Source organism: Falco cherrug, chromosome 4 (assembly GCF_023634085.1).
Source record: "Falco cherrug isolate bFalChe1 chromosome 4, bFalChe1.pri, whole genome shotgun sequence".
In the NCBI taxonomy this organism is placed as follows: domain Eukaryota; kingdom Metazoa; phylum Chordata; class Aves; order Falconiformes; family Falconidae; genus Falco; species Falco cherrug.
The window spans coordinates 87,072,299-87,087,168 of NC_073700.1; the positions used below are offsets into that span (position 1 = coordinate 87,072,299).

Here is a 14,870-nt window from a genome sequence, read left to right on the forward strand (position 1 = left end):
AGTATTTGTCATCCTCTTGACTTGACCTGGAATGAGTCTATTAATATTTGTGACTTTGTTTTACAATAACTATACATTAATGCAGTTGGTATTTTATGATTACATTTAGGTAGCATGTAGAGAGTTAGAGAAATACTTGAAGAAAATTGTTTATGAATTCCTTATGAAATCTGCATGAAGTGTCTGAAAACAGACACAGTCTCCTTGATAACGAGAAATTCTGTTGACTTTAGTTTGGGGAGAAAGGGGAAATTACTTGGAATATCTCACAATTTAATTAAAATGTCTACTTCTTGTATCAAATTAACTTTAGACGTTGTAACGAACACATAAAACTTTCCAGAAAAGTCTTTCTTTTTTAACATCAACAAGGTCTCTCTCTTTATACAGTAGAGCTAACAGTCTTTAGCTTTGTGTTTATGCCACGTCCAAATTGGAGACTTTTTCTTTTTTTAGCGTTGCTTTCCTTCCTGTGTCTTGATGGTTGGTTAGAGGCCTTTAAATGTGTGTGTGAGATCAGTCCGTCACTGCCAAAGCCCAGGGAAACATCTTGTCCTCGTTGGACTTTTGAAATAAACCCAGTCTTAGCAAGGAGATAGATTGGAAGAATTGCCAACAAATTAGATGAATGTTTAGAGTGGATGTGAAGTCTGGTTAAACAAACATTTCATTTCTTTTAGTAGCTGATTGATTGATTCCAAACAAAAATGCTGTACCATCTGGTCCTTGGAAAACAAAGAAACGTTACACATTCCTTTTGAAAAAAATTGCATAGAAAAATACTTAACAGTTTTCTATAAAGACACACCAATTTATATAAATTACCAGTTTTACTTGTTCTATGCATAACATGATCTGATTTATTCATGTATACTACGTATAACTTTGTGATAGTCATACCTTTCACAGAAAATGGGGGGATTACTAGAAAAGCTCCTATCTACAATGCTTATTATTCTGTCTGAGCTATTCACCATAACAGAATTTGACAAGCGGTTTTATGACTTGAAATAGAAAGCAGTATAAAGAGGTCGAGGACAAATTGAAACAACTGCCCCACCAAATCAATTAAACGTTTTGCAGTAAATATGGTGAAATTTTAGGCCTTTCTGGAACAGTATTAGTTACGTAGATATATAGAGTAACTGCAGAGCTGTGTAGAGACAGATATTACATGTAGTGAGAAATTCCACAATTTTGAAACCTGATGTTATTCTGGGTGGTAATAAAACCTAAAAATTTCTAAAATTTACAGAGAGAAAACTCATAAGCTTTTTGGTGTATCTCTTGAAAAGAGGGAAAACTAAAGGAAGAAAGTATGTTGCATTAATAGAAGTGTTTCCATTTATGATGTAAAACTTCAACCTGTGTATAAACAAAGTTCTGAACAAAAACATTGTCAAAAATGGTTTAAAGAGACTTGAAAAAGTCGGTTTGGTTGGTTGTCCCCCTGCACCCCCCAGCTCTGGCATTCCTCCACTTGCTAAAAAATTATGTGTCTCAAACTTCTAATCACTTCTGTATCTTTTGGAAAGATGCTTTGTTTCCTGTGAATGTCAGTCACATTATTGTAATCTCAAAGGTGTGGTTCTTGATGTATAAATAAAATGAATTTATTGTCATTATGGGTTTTTTGCTTCAGGATATGAGGCTATGAAGATACTTATTGCTGTGTTTTATTTCATTCCAGCTATTCATGAGCTCTCCTGTGAAGCATACAAACACTTGGGCAAAACTTCAAATTACTACTGGATAGATCCAGATGGCAGTGGGGCACTGGGGCCTTTGAAAGTTTACTGCAACATGACAGGTAACAGCATTGTGTTTGCTATTTTTTTTATTATTTTTTTTGTGTAGTTGGGAAAAAGTCTATTCATAATTTGTATTTCTTGGCAAAAGAAAAATAACTGCTAAGCGCTTTTCAAGAGAAGGGTCATCAAATTTGTAATCACCAGGCAGTATACTCTGAGCAAGGCAGTAGTTAATCCATTTCATAAACTTCTTGAATCACAGCTATTAATTAGCCTTAACAGGCCTTTGCATTCCCAGTGGTGCATAATTTTTAAAAAGAAAAAAAGTGTACATATATGGCTATTTACTAGAACTATTTTATATCAACATATTGATAGTTCAGTAATATCTGTGATTTATGAGGTACCGTATAAGGCAGCTTTTCAGAAATGTCAGACTTTTATTTCTGTGTAGGTGTCGTTGACTTTTACCACAGACAGGGAATAGAAATTATTTACAAGAGAAACAAAACATTTGATTTGTGTTAGGAGGACATACTTTGTTTAACTTCTGAGACCATATGTATAACTGCATTCACTTCTTTTGGTTTTGTTGTGTGGGGTTTTTCCTGCCTGTAACAGTAGTTCTGTATGGGTAACTTCCTATCTGGGCATTCTCGCAGCAGCTGTCCTTAAGTCATTTGCATTGGCGTGCTGTGGCAGAAAAATATGATAAAGAAAAAAGGGGGCAGTTTCTTGCACCAGGAGTGTATGATGTGTTTGGTTGGTTAATGCATGACAATTGTCTCGCCGCTTTTTCTGATATGAAATACTGGGTAGCTGATACAACAGACGCATCCCCTGCCTTTCCTCCATTATCTGCGTGTAAGTTTGAATTTCAGTCTGTTTTCATTTGAAATCTGGCATATGTCCGAGTCATCAGGCTTTAGCATCAGCAGGGTGACCCACGCTATCATAAGTTGAAACAGTAACTCTGTCTCTGTAGAAATCTCAGTTGCTGAAGCTCATGTAGCTCTTCCTGGTGGAAGAAACCTGTACATGCCTGGACCTGTGGGGTGGGTTTTATCCAACTTGGATGGGAGAAATTAGGGGGGAGGGGGGAAGCTGACATGAAGGGGGATGCATGGCACGTGCAGCAGACCCCAGATCAAGTGCTCCTAGGTAGACAGCTTGTCTAGGCAGGAGAACAGCAAAATACCAGCTTTGTGTTGCCATTAATGTCTGCATTTGTCTAATAAAGCATACCTAAGAAGGAGCCTGATCCAAGCTCTGGGAGTGCCATCAGTCCTCCTGGGGCTGGAGAGGCAGGCCAGCCAGTCTGTTCGGAGATACGGCTGTAAAGGCAATCTTTCACATAAGTGGATCCTGACCCATTTAGGGCTTTTAAAATCATAACTAGCACCTTGAACTGTATCAGTAACTAATCAGGCAGGCACTGCAGGGAACAGTGCCAAGAATTGCTGATGTATTACAGCAATTTCTGCTATTCAGAAGAAGAACCGCTGTGTTCAGCACCTAGCTATGGCTTTTGGGTACTCTTCAAGGGTAACTTTGTAAATTAAAAATATACTACCCTAGTGGTGTCAGGCACAAAAAACGTGCACCTATCCAGTACTAGAGTATTGCTCATTCATGTTAAATATAAACATATAGCAGAAAGTCCTAGTAGCTTGTCCAACACTGGGGGAAAAAACAGATAAGAAAAGTAAAAGTAACCATTTCATTTTACTAATGTTTCTCATCTACAAAACAGTTTCCAGAGTAATAAAATGTGGCCTTCTCCTAACCAGTGCAAGGAGATCATAAACACTAGGATGGATGATTTAGTGCTCATTCCCTTCATTTGGATATGATGTGTGCTGTGGGAAAATGCAGTTTTCTGTTTTGACTGGATCATTCTCATCAGCAGGTCTTTCCTACAAGAAGGTGTTTTGCACTAATATCCATGTAACTATTTAAATTTTAAAAATAAGAACCAAAGAGAAGTATTTCTTCATTAAAATGCAAATGACTGGAAGAAATACGTGGAAGTCCATGGGAAGCAATTTTAATCTCTGCTTCTAAAACTCGAAGGCCACACTGATAATCGTTCCTGGATAGCTTAGTAAAGCACATCACCTATGTATGTACTCTGTAGTACCTATACATTGCAGCTGTTACAGCTTTCATTTTCTTTTAGTTAGTGGTTATCTTAAGCAGTGAAGACTGTGGAGGGCTAAGAGCAGGGGTCCTCAAGCTTTTTAAACAGGGGCCGGTGCATGGATGAAGTGGCAGGCAGTCATCTGCAGCTGCTTGGTTCTGCTCCCCCCCGGCGGGGGGTTCTCTAAATACCGGGGGCTGGATTGAGGACCCTGGGGGGGCTATATCTGGCCCACGGGCCATAGTTTGAGGACCCCTGGTTAAGAGCTATGTTTTTAAGAGATAATTCACAACATCCTAAACCTTTTTCTGAATTGATAGCATATTATCAGTAATATACATACTAGAAAAGGGACAGGGTGAGGTGGAGGGCTTCACTTTGCTTCATCAATAGCACATTTCTCAAGAACTCTGTAGCAATGATGCATTGCTCGTTCATGTTAAATATACATTCTCATATATGTATATACTTCTCATATAAATATACTTCTCATATAACAAAAGGCACTGTAGCATATTAGAACAAAAGCAGAATTTTCAAATTTTAGTATTGAAGTCGTGCAGGTTTATGGTATTACTAGCACTATATTTGAAACAAGAACTTAAATTAGCCGAATTACAATATTTTTTTTTCTTTGTGAACATGAAACTAAGTAACCTACAGATCTAGCCTTACTGAATAGTATATGGAGTGTAGTAAAATAAAAAAACCTCCACTTCTTTGTATGGCAGGATAGTGATATTTTATTTTAATAGCGACATCCTGTAGTTTCCCTCTCTAGCCTGAGAGACAAATCTAAGTGTTCCTATTAACCCATATGTTAAACAGACATCTTTGTATTAAATTACTACTCAAGATGCTAATAGACATTTTTAAATATGCTTGTTCCATTCAGGTAGAACTAGCAAGTAAGAACACCTTACTGACTAAAAAGGTAATATAAAATGTGACTTGTTAGTTTGGTTTCTAGAGAAAACAAGTCCACAAGGTTAGGGTTATTAGAAAAGCAGGCATCTATCTTCCTAAAACAAGGTGGCTTAACTGTTAATGTACTACTTTCATGCTTACTGTAGTGTATAGTTTTACGAGTACAAATGTTGGAGAGTAAACTGCACTCTCACTTGACAATAAACCTTCAGGGGCAAGGGAAGTATCCTGAAATGCCACTGAAATTGTATATTTAGAAATTGTATCTTTAGCCCTTGAAGGTACTGTAGCACAAATATTGAATCACAAATTTCATTATTTCATCATTATGTCAGCATTTCACCTACAGTGAAATAGTATAGTCAGAAAGTGTTAGGGTTCCTAAATGTGGCAAAAAGTTGTGTGTGGTTTTTTTTTTTTTTTTTTTAATGAAGAGAAAATTGTGGCTTAGTAGACTGCTCTCTGGGCATATTTCTGGGCATAGTCCTTATACATCTTTAGCGTGTCTTAATTTAATAAACTGGAGAATTTCATGATCAGTCCTGCCCTTCAGGGATGTCACTGTAGTAACTAAAAATTATTCTCATTTCTAAGTTGTCCTGGCAATTCAATAGTGCAGTCAAATTCAGAAATACGTATGTGCTTGTGCTCCCCACAGCAGTTCATGATCTCTACAAACTACGCTGTACTGTCAAAGAAACCCCGGAGCCCCCTCGTTCGCTTGTCCTTGTCTCCTCCAAATAAATATTGTACTCCCAGGGTTGTGTTTTGATAGTGAAGAGGAACCAAGCACTTACATTTTATGTCTTCATAGTGGAATTAAAATGCTTGAGATATCATGTTTAAGTACTTATTCCTGCTGGAGTAACACAGCTTTTCAAAACCTAGAGCACTGCAATAGGTGTTCAGCAGTTTTCCAAATACTTATCAGTAGGAACTATCTAAATTTTAGGAAGTTGTTTTTTTTTTTTTAATAAGAAAAACAGTATTGAAAATGTTTAGAGTTGGAAAGTTGCAACTTTTCAAATTAATGCACTTAGGGAAAATTATTGCTTGAAGCTGTGTTGTGGCATAATTTTTAACCATTAGACTGCTTTTCAGTTTAGCATAACTTGTGATCTTAGGCTGAAAGGGAACTCTTCCAAAGCTCTGTCATCTTCAGGCCAAGACCTTACTGTCTTTTAGAGGCAGATCTACAAAGCAGAGCTGGATTCTGCATTCCAGCAGATTTTTACAGAGATGGAGGGTTCCTATTTCAGTATCCAGATTAACGCCTTTCCTGTTGTCTCTTTAATTGTCATTAGAACAGTAGCTGCAGTGGAAGGAACTATCTTTTAAGAAGTTTGTGGGAAGATGTAAACTTGAGCATTTTACAGCTTCACCCCATGCTCATTGTGATATTTTGTATTTCTGAATCTTTAGGCTTGATTCAGTTTCCTCTGGCAGTTTTTATTTCAATCCCATTGAGAAAGACCAAAGAAATAAGTTAAAATTACTCCCTATTTTTTTCTATTTCTTTTTTTCCCCTCAGCCTGAGGAGGATGGGGGAAAGGCGTCAGATCAGTAAGTTTACCCTGATCTTGTGCATTTGTTCCGCAAAAATTTTCAGAGTGGAGGGTGAGGGATAAGCAGAGGAACAGTGCAGGGGCTGTAAAGGTTTGCTGCTTTATCCTGCTGGCTGTGTGGCAGGTCAGCAGGAGAGGCAGACCAGCGCTTCTGTTATTCCTCAAGGCTTATGCTGAGGGTGAGGAAATCATAGTCTTTCTGTTGTTTCTTCTACTTCGTCATTTAGTCTACTGATGCAAAGCAGAACTGGAAGGTTTCATAATCTATTTTACCAGAAGATACGTCGGTTAATTCTTTCTGTTGGTCCTGAAGTCATTACGCCTCTGTGATGTGGCTTTTATCTCATTTCAGGATCCAAATAGCTGCAAGCTTAATGTTAACATTTGAGTGGTACTTACGCTATCCCCCTTTCTAGTACAGTTCTTTTGCCTAAAGCTGCACATCTTCAAACGTTTTGAGAAATCATTATACATATTCACAGCCTGCCTCATTAAGGTCAAACATACAGGGTGGCTTCTCTAGCCACTCTCCCCCTTCCTCTGTTCTCTCTCCCTTCGCTTATTTTAACCGAAGTGGCACATGTAATAATTACTGCAATGACTTTGTGAGTAGACATTAAACAACCATAACTGTCATATCCTGTGATTTTTCTGTCTTCTTTTTGTAAATAGTGGGTCACTGGAGTGCTTTTTACTATGACATATGTAGAAACATATGGCATGAATATAAATGTGCCATCCATCACTCATACTGATGAAAAGTGCCCCAGCAGTGGTAAATGTTTAATTCTATTGCACATATCTGTATAATTAGTTTTTCAGATGAGACATTTTGCCTGATAACTGAACTTTCGAGGTACCAAAACTTTTATTCATACAGATATATTTAAGTGCATGTGAAACAAAATTGTGAGCAATTTAATTCAATAAATAAAAGTAAAGACCTCTTCTTTGTGTAGATCCTCCTGTTTGATAGAGAAAAGAATTAGTGGTTTTTTTTAGTTATTAACTCAAATAGAATAGGTTGGCATACGTTTGAAAGCAGTAAACAGAATTTTGTCGTTGGGCAATGGTTAGCTTTGCATGTAAACTAAAGTATAGAAACCTCACCCAGTGCAATCCCATTGCAGGCGGCTTCTAATACAGTATTGGAAGTCTGTTACCTAAAATACAGGAAGGAAAAATGGCTTCAGTGTTTCAAATATGGCATGTGACCTGAAGTTTTTATTTTTTTAACAGCATCTCTGACACACTTTTCCTTCAGTTGTAGAGCTTTGTTTTTAATGAGTCTGTCAGACACATTGGCAAATTAAAGCGGTTTTCAGAGGTAAAAAGAGGAACAAATAGTTAAGAAGGATTGAGACTGTTGTTTCAGAGTTGAGGGTGTGGGGGGAAGAGCAAAAGCACCAAGCCATTTAAGACACTGGTTTTGGCCAGTTGGCTTATCAAGGTAGATTCTCAGTATACAGAGGGGAGAAAAGATACTGAGGGATAAGGAAAATGCTAGTCATTGAAGAGTCAGGGGATCATGTCTGGAGAAGCATCTCTGATGGCAGACTTTCTTCCTAAGGCGAGTTCATCCATCTGGTGTTAGGGTAAAATAACAGACCCGTGAGAGTTCTGGAGACAGAGCAGTCTATGTTTATGTCTCAGCCTGCCAAGTAGGCTGAAACATCCTGCATCTCGGTTTTAGTTCATTGATTATCTTTCTCATCTGTTCTTATTTACAATGCATGCCCTTGGTATTCCAGGTTTCACTGGTACATCATTTGGTTTTGCATTCAGCTTTTTTATTATTTTTAATTTATGTCAAATTTGGCTTTCTTGCGAAAAGGATTTTTGTGGTACTTAACTGTATATCAACAAATTTGGCTAGTGCCTTTCCTCTCCATGCTGTGGAGCACAGTGCTGACTGTTGGTGAAGAGATGATCATGATTGTTTTTCCAGCTGGACGTAAACTTTCCACTCAGCCTCAATCAGTTCCCAGACTATAATCACCAGCCTTTCTCTGGGTTCATCTTGAGCTTGCTTTCTGGAATCCTTCTGAAATAAATCAGGATGGTTTTCTTTTTGTTTGTTTGGTTTTGCCACAGGTTAACACTGAAAAATGGTAGGCACTCCTGTGCTTGGCAGTTACTTGGATTATCTGGATGTGAGGGATGACAGAGTCTAGGCAGTGGCTGTGTTCTGTGACTGCATGTTGAGTTTGCCATATTGCCAGACTGTTAAGGATGGAAGAGGAAAGGACTATAGGCTACTCAGCTCTACTGGTAAAAGGACACGTGAGTCCCATGTGATTGTGAGATTGTTTTTTATTACTTCAGTGTTCAGAACTGAAAAATACACTGCCCCAGAAAAAGTCTCCACATAGACATGAAGGCTTTATTAATCTCAGGGCTCATTGTAATATAAAAAAGGTAGAATTTGTTGGGAAAACAGAGTATGAATCAACATCTAATGACTTCACTAAACAAAAACGTGTCCTAACAAAAATGTGGTGTCATAATGTCAGGGTTTGCAGTGAATAAAGTTGGAATTACATGATTCTAAATCATGTTAGAATATCTCTAGGTATTTTCTCCATTTGCCCTTGGGTGTGTAGGAAGTGAAAAGCTAGCCCAGCGTGCAACTGCAAAGAAAATATCTAAACCATAAAATAAGAAATAATTTGTGAAATCTGCCCCCAGGAGAAGGTTCTTGATTTGCTCTGTTCAGTAGAGGACAAACTTCATCATTGGCATCTAAGTTATCTTCTCAAGTTGCCAAGTAATAGAAACACTTCCTACTGTCTGAGTACTTTCATTTGTTTCTTTCCCTTCTCCTTTCCTGTCCCGCCTCTAACTGTGGAGTGTCATATAAGTGAATATAGGAATAAAAGTCTATATCATGTTGCCCTCTTAATGTATTCCAAGCCCTCATAACTGGAGCACGAGCATCACAGAACATCCGTATATTAGGGGCATAAGGCAACCGAATATGCACTGACCTCAAAGAATAAGAACAAATTAGCATTTGAGAGTGATAGTAGTTGAAAATAAAGCAGATTTTTTTTTTTTTTTTGGCAAATTATTTAGTCTAGGAGGAGGAAAAAATCCTGACATCATCTGCAATCAGAAAATATTCCTCATTTGTTGGAAATTGAGCTCTTTTGAGCCGAACAGAAATTAGAAAACAACAAATCTTTTTAGAACTCCTTGTGCATTGCAGGACGCAGCAAAACTGTATTTCAAGAAATATGTCTATAACTGGAGAAGAAAAAAGGGATGGAAATAGGATGATGAAGGGTACCATCTGCCTTAAAATGTTCCTGTGAATGTTAGAAGCAAGCATTTAGCTTTGGATTCAGTCCCCTACATATGGCCTACTGGAGATGTGAGGAACTCAACACAAGCTGCTCCAGGCCAGTAATATGCTTCAGTTATCCCTAGAAAATAGCTCCTGTAGAAAACATTATTGAAAGCCCAAACAAAGTCTGTGTTTTCTGTAAAACTTTTATTTCTGCTTTTGGTCACTTAATTGACTTAAGGATAGGCAGTTATTTTACATATGAAATGATAGGAAAAGTTTTTGGGTTTTTTAAAAAAAATTATTTTACTTGTATGGTAATATTTTCCATGGGGTTCTTCTGTTGTTTGGGTGGATAGTCATGTTGAGGGATGTATGTATGTTTCTGCCTATGCCCTACATCACTGGGAAAGCTTGTTTGTGCTTCTTTGGACTTTGAGAAGTAAGCTCAGTGATCCAGCTGTACTGTGTCAAAGCCTGGAAGATGCGAGTTAGTAGCTTCAGGTGGGGATTTCTAGTACACAGCAATACTTTCTCATATGTTTTTAAACAATACTTAAAAGAATGGCTTCTTAGCGAGTCCTGTTCAGAGCTGGTTGTTTCTAACTGCTAGTGCTGTCTTGTCTTGTTGACACAGTGAGACTAGGAAGAAAACCACTTACCTGTTCTAAGTATTCTTTCTCACGTCATTTTTTTTGAAACTCAAATCAATGTAACTAGAAGATCACAGAGCAGATTAGTTTAAAGGACACATTTAAAGTCCTGTTCGGATAGCAAATGGTGTATTAAGTTCACTTATTACTGAGATAATCAAGTGATTAAAAGATTACAGACACATTTAAAAAGGGAGAAGAGGGACACATTCCACTCTAGAATTCTCAACCAGTATTTAGGGTGCTGTGCCGCACACTGATGCGTAATTCTCTAAACTGATTTACCTAGAAGGGTAGGTTTGCTTTGTTGTCACTACTGCTGCTAGGAAGCCAGGCCTTCTTGCTTCCTCCTGTAATCTTCTGCAAACAGAAGGTTTTTTTGGGCAATGAATAAATTGCAGTAGACATCCATTTTGATCTGCACATACATAAAAACTGCTGATGCAGTTTCCCCACACTGGCAGGAGGTGTCCAGTATGACTCTCCCAGGACTTACTAACAAGTTAGTGCAGATTGTGTAGGTGTGTCAGTCTGCAATGTTCTGGAGAGTTTGTGTGAAGACTGTCTTGGAACATTCCTACTAAATCCCAAGATTCTGTACAGGTGTGCATTTTATCACTTAGAAATTATCACTTAGTGCTTTTCCACAAAAGAAAACAAACATGCAATAACTGTGACATGGATTTACAGACAATATTTTTATTAACTTCCAGAAAGGGTGGTTAGTACAGGTTTTAGGATAGCATCAGAATATACTGTAAGCTCATACATAAACTTCTGCCTCTGTTCCGCATGGTAGAAGGCAGATAGAACTGGGGAAACAGACTCTAGGGTGAGGGCAATAAGGGCAAAAAGGACTTAAATCTGGGATCATCTGGGAATTGGCCATTTTTTATCTCCAAGGCCACAGAAAGCAGCACTTCATCTGCAAATATAGCCATCAGAAGATGCTATGAAGAATCTGCTTACATCCGTGAAAATCAAGGAAGGATTTTCTCAGAACCAGATTTGGTTGCAGCCTACTGAGATTCTCACTTGCTCTGTAGCATCAGAAAGCGAAGAATGATTGAAATAAATCTGTTATAACTTAAAAGCAAACTAATGATAGTATTGCACATGGTTTAATGAGCAGAGTTAAGCCAATGGGCAAAAGATAAGGAGGAGTCCATGAGACCTTGTGCAGTGAGTAGGGAACAACTACAGCCAGGGAACTTCCACAGAGCAAACTTTCTTGTTTGGAACAGAAACCTGCGGGTTATGCAGAGCAGGTCTCTTGTTTAGAGAGTCTCAACTGCAAAGTGTAAGGATCTCCCTCCACTCATGTACTGGAAGCCAAGTATTCCCACGTCATGTTAGGGGTCTGTGTTTGCTTCTCGTGTGTTTAGAGTTCATGTTTATGATCCAGAATTAATGTCCTTTTTATGCTTCCTGCTTTAGAGGTTTTTCTATTTGCTAAGCCCAAGCTTTCTTATTTTCAGGGAGCTGAAAATAATTGGCTTTATCTAGTATGTGTCAGGACATGCTTCCCTGAGTGGGAACTATTGAGGTAATGATCTTACATTAACCTAGATGAGATTTATGAGACTAACTGAAGCATTCAATAGTAAGCAATTTAAGAAAATCAGTGAGAATAAATTACTCCCTTCCAAAAATTATTATTGTGTTTTTTGCCAAAGCAGTATCCTAAACCTCGAGATATTTCTGAGTAACTAGCTTTTTTTCTCCACTTTGGGATGCATTTGTGCATCACAAATAAAAATCTCCGTAGATTTTCTTTCAGACCAGCATTGTCTGACTACAGTGGAATAAACCTGTCAGTAGTCATAAAAGAAAATTGAATAGGTTTGTCACTGGTAATAGGACAAAATACTGTTACAAAACAACTGCAAGTGGCAATGGTGTAAATTACTGTATCAGAGATCTAGGACCATTGCTACTCAGCTGGATTCCCTTTTTTCTAGCAATAGTCTGTGGAGAGGAATTTGTGATCTCATGGAGGTGTGGGTATTCCACAGAAACTGCTTGGCAGGCAGCTGGGGGGAGTTAAAATGCAAAGCTGATTAGCTCTCCAAAGCCAGAGCATGCAGAGTTCTCCCCCTTGCACTTCCTACTCATGGGTCCAGACCAAATCTGTTTCTGTCAGAAGCATTGGCTTGTACCTGAAGATGCTGCATTGCTAATATTGTTCTGGTAATTGCCACAGAACTATGCGGTAATGATTACTCTGACTTGTGCTGTACAGTAAGTGTCTAATGAACAAACAGCAGAGCCAGCTGGATGCTGACCAAGAGCTGTGCCGAGGCAATTGAGATGACTGACGTCTGCTAGACAGAGCAGGTACGATAGGGCAGGCTCACAAGAATTTCTGATCAAGAGTTGTTACTAGCAAAAGGCCTTGCTCAGGAGCTGGCTTTGTGCACTGGCATACATCTACTGCTTGCTTGGCTGTCTCACTGCATAACTGAGGTTCCTTAGAAATATTCAGAGGGGTCTTCTGACACTGATTTCAGCAATCTCTACCACTGTGTACTGGAGTTCTGAGTAGTTGTTTTATCTCTGCCTGACACTTTTACCATAATGGTCATGCATTTTTGGTACAACAGTCATTTTAATACTAGAACCATGTTACTTGATGCCCAGCTGTTTTGCAGGCTACACTTTCAAATGCTTTGCAGGGCTTTGTGGCATCTGCAGTGGAAGAGAAGTGCTGCAGATGCCAGGGACCAGCAACCACATTTTTCATTAAATCGGAGACAGAAGAATCAAATTAAAGGAACTGCTGTTTCAGCATTCTTGCTAGGCAGAAGTTACTAATCAATCTTAGGGCTTTTAGTGGTAAACTAAGTGCCAAACCTAGACAATTTTTCAAGATTAGATCTTAATATTTTCATATCAAATAATATTTTTTGAAGATGTAGCTAGAAGAAAGATATTATCTAATATCCCATGGAATTACTTCCTTGCCTCCCCTGCCCTTTTGTTTCCAGTCCGTGTCAGCCTGGGAAACGTCTGCTATTAACTTAGTTGCTAACACTTTGCTCAATTGTATTTTGAACTAATGTTTTAAAACTGACATCAATATTAAGCCTTTTCACTTTCCACTTTTCAATAATTCTCCTTCATATGGTCTGTAAGTTTATTCTTCAGATTCACAAATGAGATTACATGTGGAGCAACCATCAGTATTGCCTGTGTTCTTTTTGAGCAATAAAAAAAGTAATCCTAAATCCTGGACCAACTTCCTGCATTTCTTGAGGTACTCTGTTCTCTCAGAATGGTCTTTCTTTTGGGATCTTGAAAAAATGTTGGGGTTTATTTAATTTTTTGTTTCTTGTAGGTAGTTGTTTTTCTGGGGGTTTTTTGTTTGTTTGTTTGGTGTTTTTTTCTTTTTTAAAGAAAATAGAAGGATCTTTACTTTTTATTTATTTACACCACATCCTTATGCATGAGCAAATATTTCCCAAGTGACTGGAATAAAATGAATTTTTTTAAAAAACAGACAGTTGATTGTCCAGTTTTTTTAAGAAAACTGGACAGTCTACTTCTGCTGTATGCATTGCAAAGATTTTCCGTTATTAGTGAAATCTTAGAATTATTAATTTTTTGACCTTTTTTTTTTGGCAAATGTGGTGCTTATTGAATTTATGTATTGGCCATGTGTATGCCAGTTGTGCAAAGAACTTTTTCTACGTGGCTTTAATTTTGGGAAAGGATCTTCTTTTCATGGTATAAAAATGCTATAAATCAAAGCCACCTTTCTGTCTAGAAACTTGTATTAGTGTTAATTCTTGAATTGATAATGGAAGATAGTTATCTTATAATCAGTTTCCTCAAATATCCAGTTTCAGTATTTAGTGAAATTTAACTCATTAAGAAGATATTCATGGATTACAGTGGGGCAAAAACTGCAGCTCTACTGAAATGCATAAGTTTCACCTTCTCTGAAACAGTTCTGTAAGAACTAAAAATTAAAATTATCAGCACTTTTATTCATAGTATGTACTCCTTTTCTCTTTGGGTAATTTGTGTGTGTTTGTTTCTGGAATAGTTCAACTGGCAGGGTTGTACAGTGGGTAATGAGTCCAGCTGCCTGACCATCTCCGGGCTGACCAAAAGTTAAAGCATGGTTGCTCAGGGCCTTGCCTAAATGCCTCTGAAACAATGACAGGCGTGGGGCATTGACAACCTTGCCAGGAAGCCTGTCCCAGGGCCTGACCACTTCGAAATGTAAGGAAAAATATGGTCAAGAAACAGAACAAATGTGGGACTTCACTTTCCGAGAGGATGACCTCACCACAAGCAGGGCACGAGCAAATGTCCCCTGGTGCATTGGTAAGGAGTGGTGAGGAAATCCTGCATGTGCCCTCTGCATCCCTGCAGAGTCCATGCAGAGGGAACCACAAGCCCGTCTTTCCCCTCTCACATCCGCCATCCAAAGGAACGCGACTGGCATAAATGCCCTTTGCACAGTCTGGCTGTCCAGATGGATGGAGAGGGACTCCCAGCAGCTGTGCCCCGTGCATGGCCACCAAGGGCAGGGACAGCCCC

General features: G+C 38.4%; 1 protein-coding gene across 2 annotated transcripts in view; it reads left to right on the forward strand.

The window, feature by feature from the left end:
• Positions 1–14,870, forward strand: part of CNTNAP2 (contactin associated protein 2) — a 1,159,973-nt gene that overhangs the window by 776,034 nt on the left and 369,069 nt on the right. For both annotated transcript variants that reach the window (XM_055709318.1, XM_027816209.2), the window contains one exon: positions 1,691–1,810. In XM_055709318.1, the coding sequence (XP_055565293.1) occupies positions 1,691–1,810 (120 nt within the window). The remainder of the gene's footprint in view (positions 1–1,690; positions 1,811–14,870) is intronic.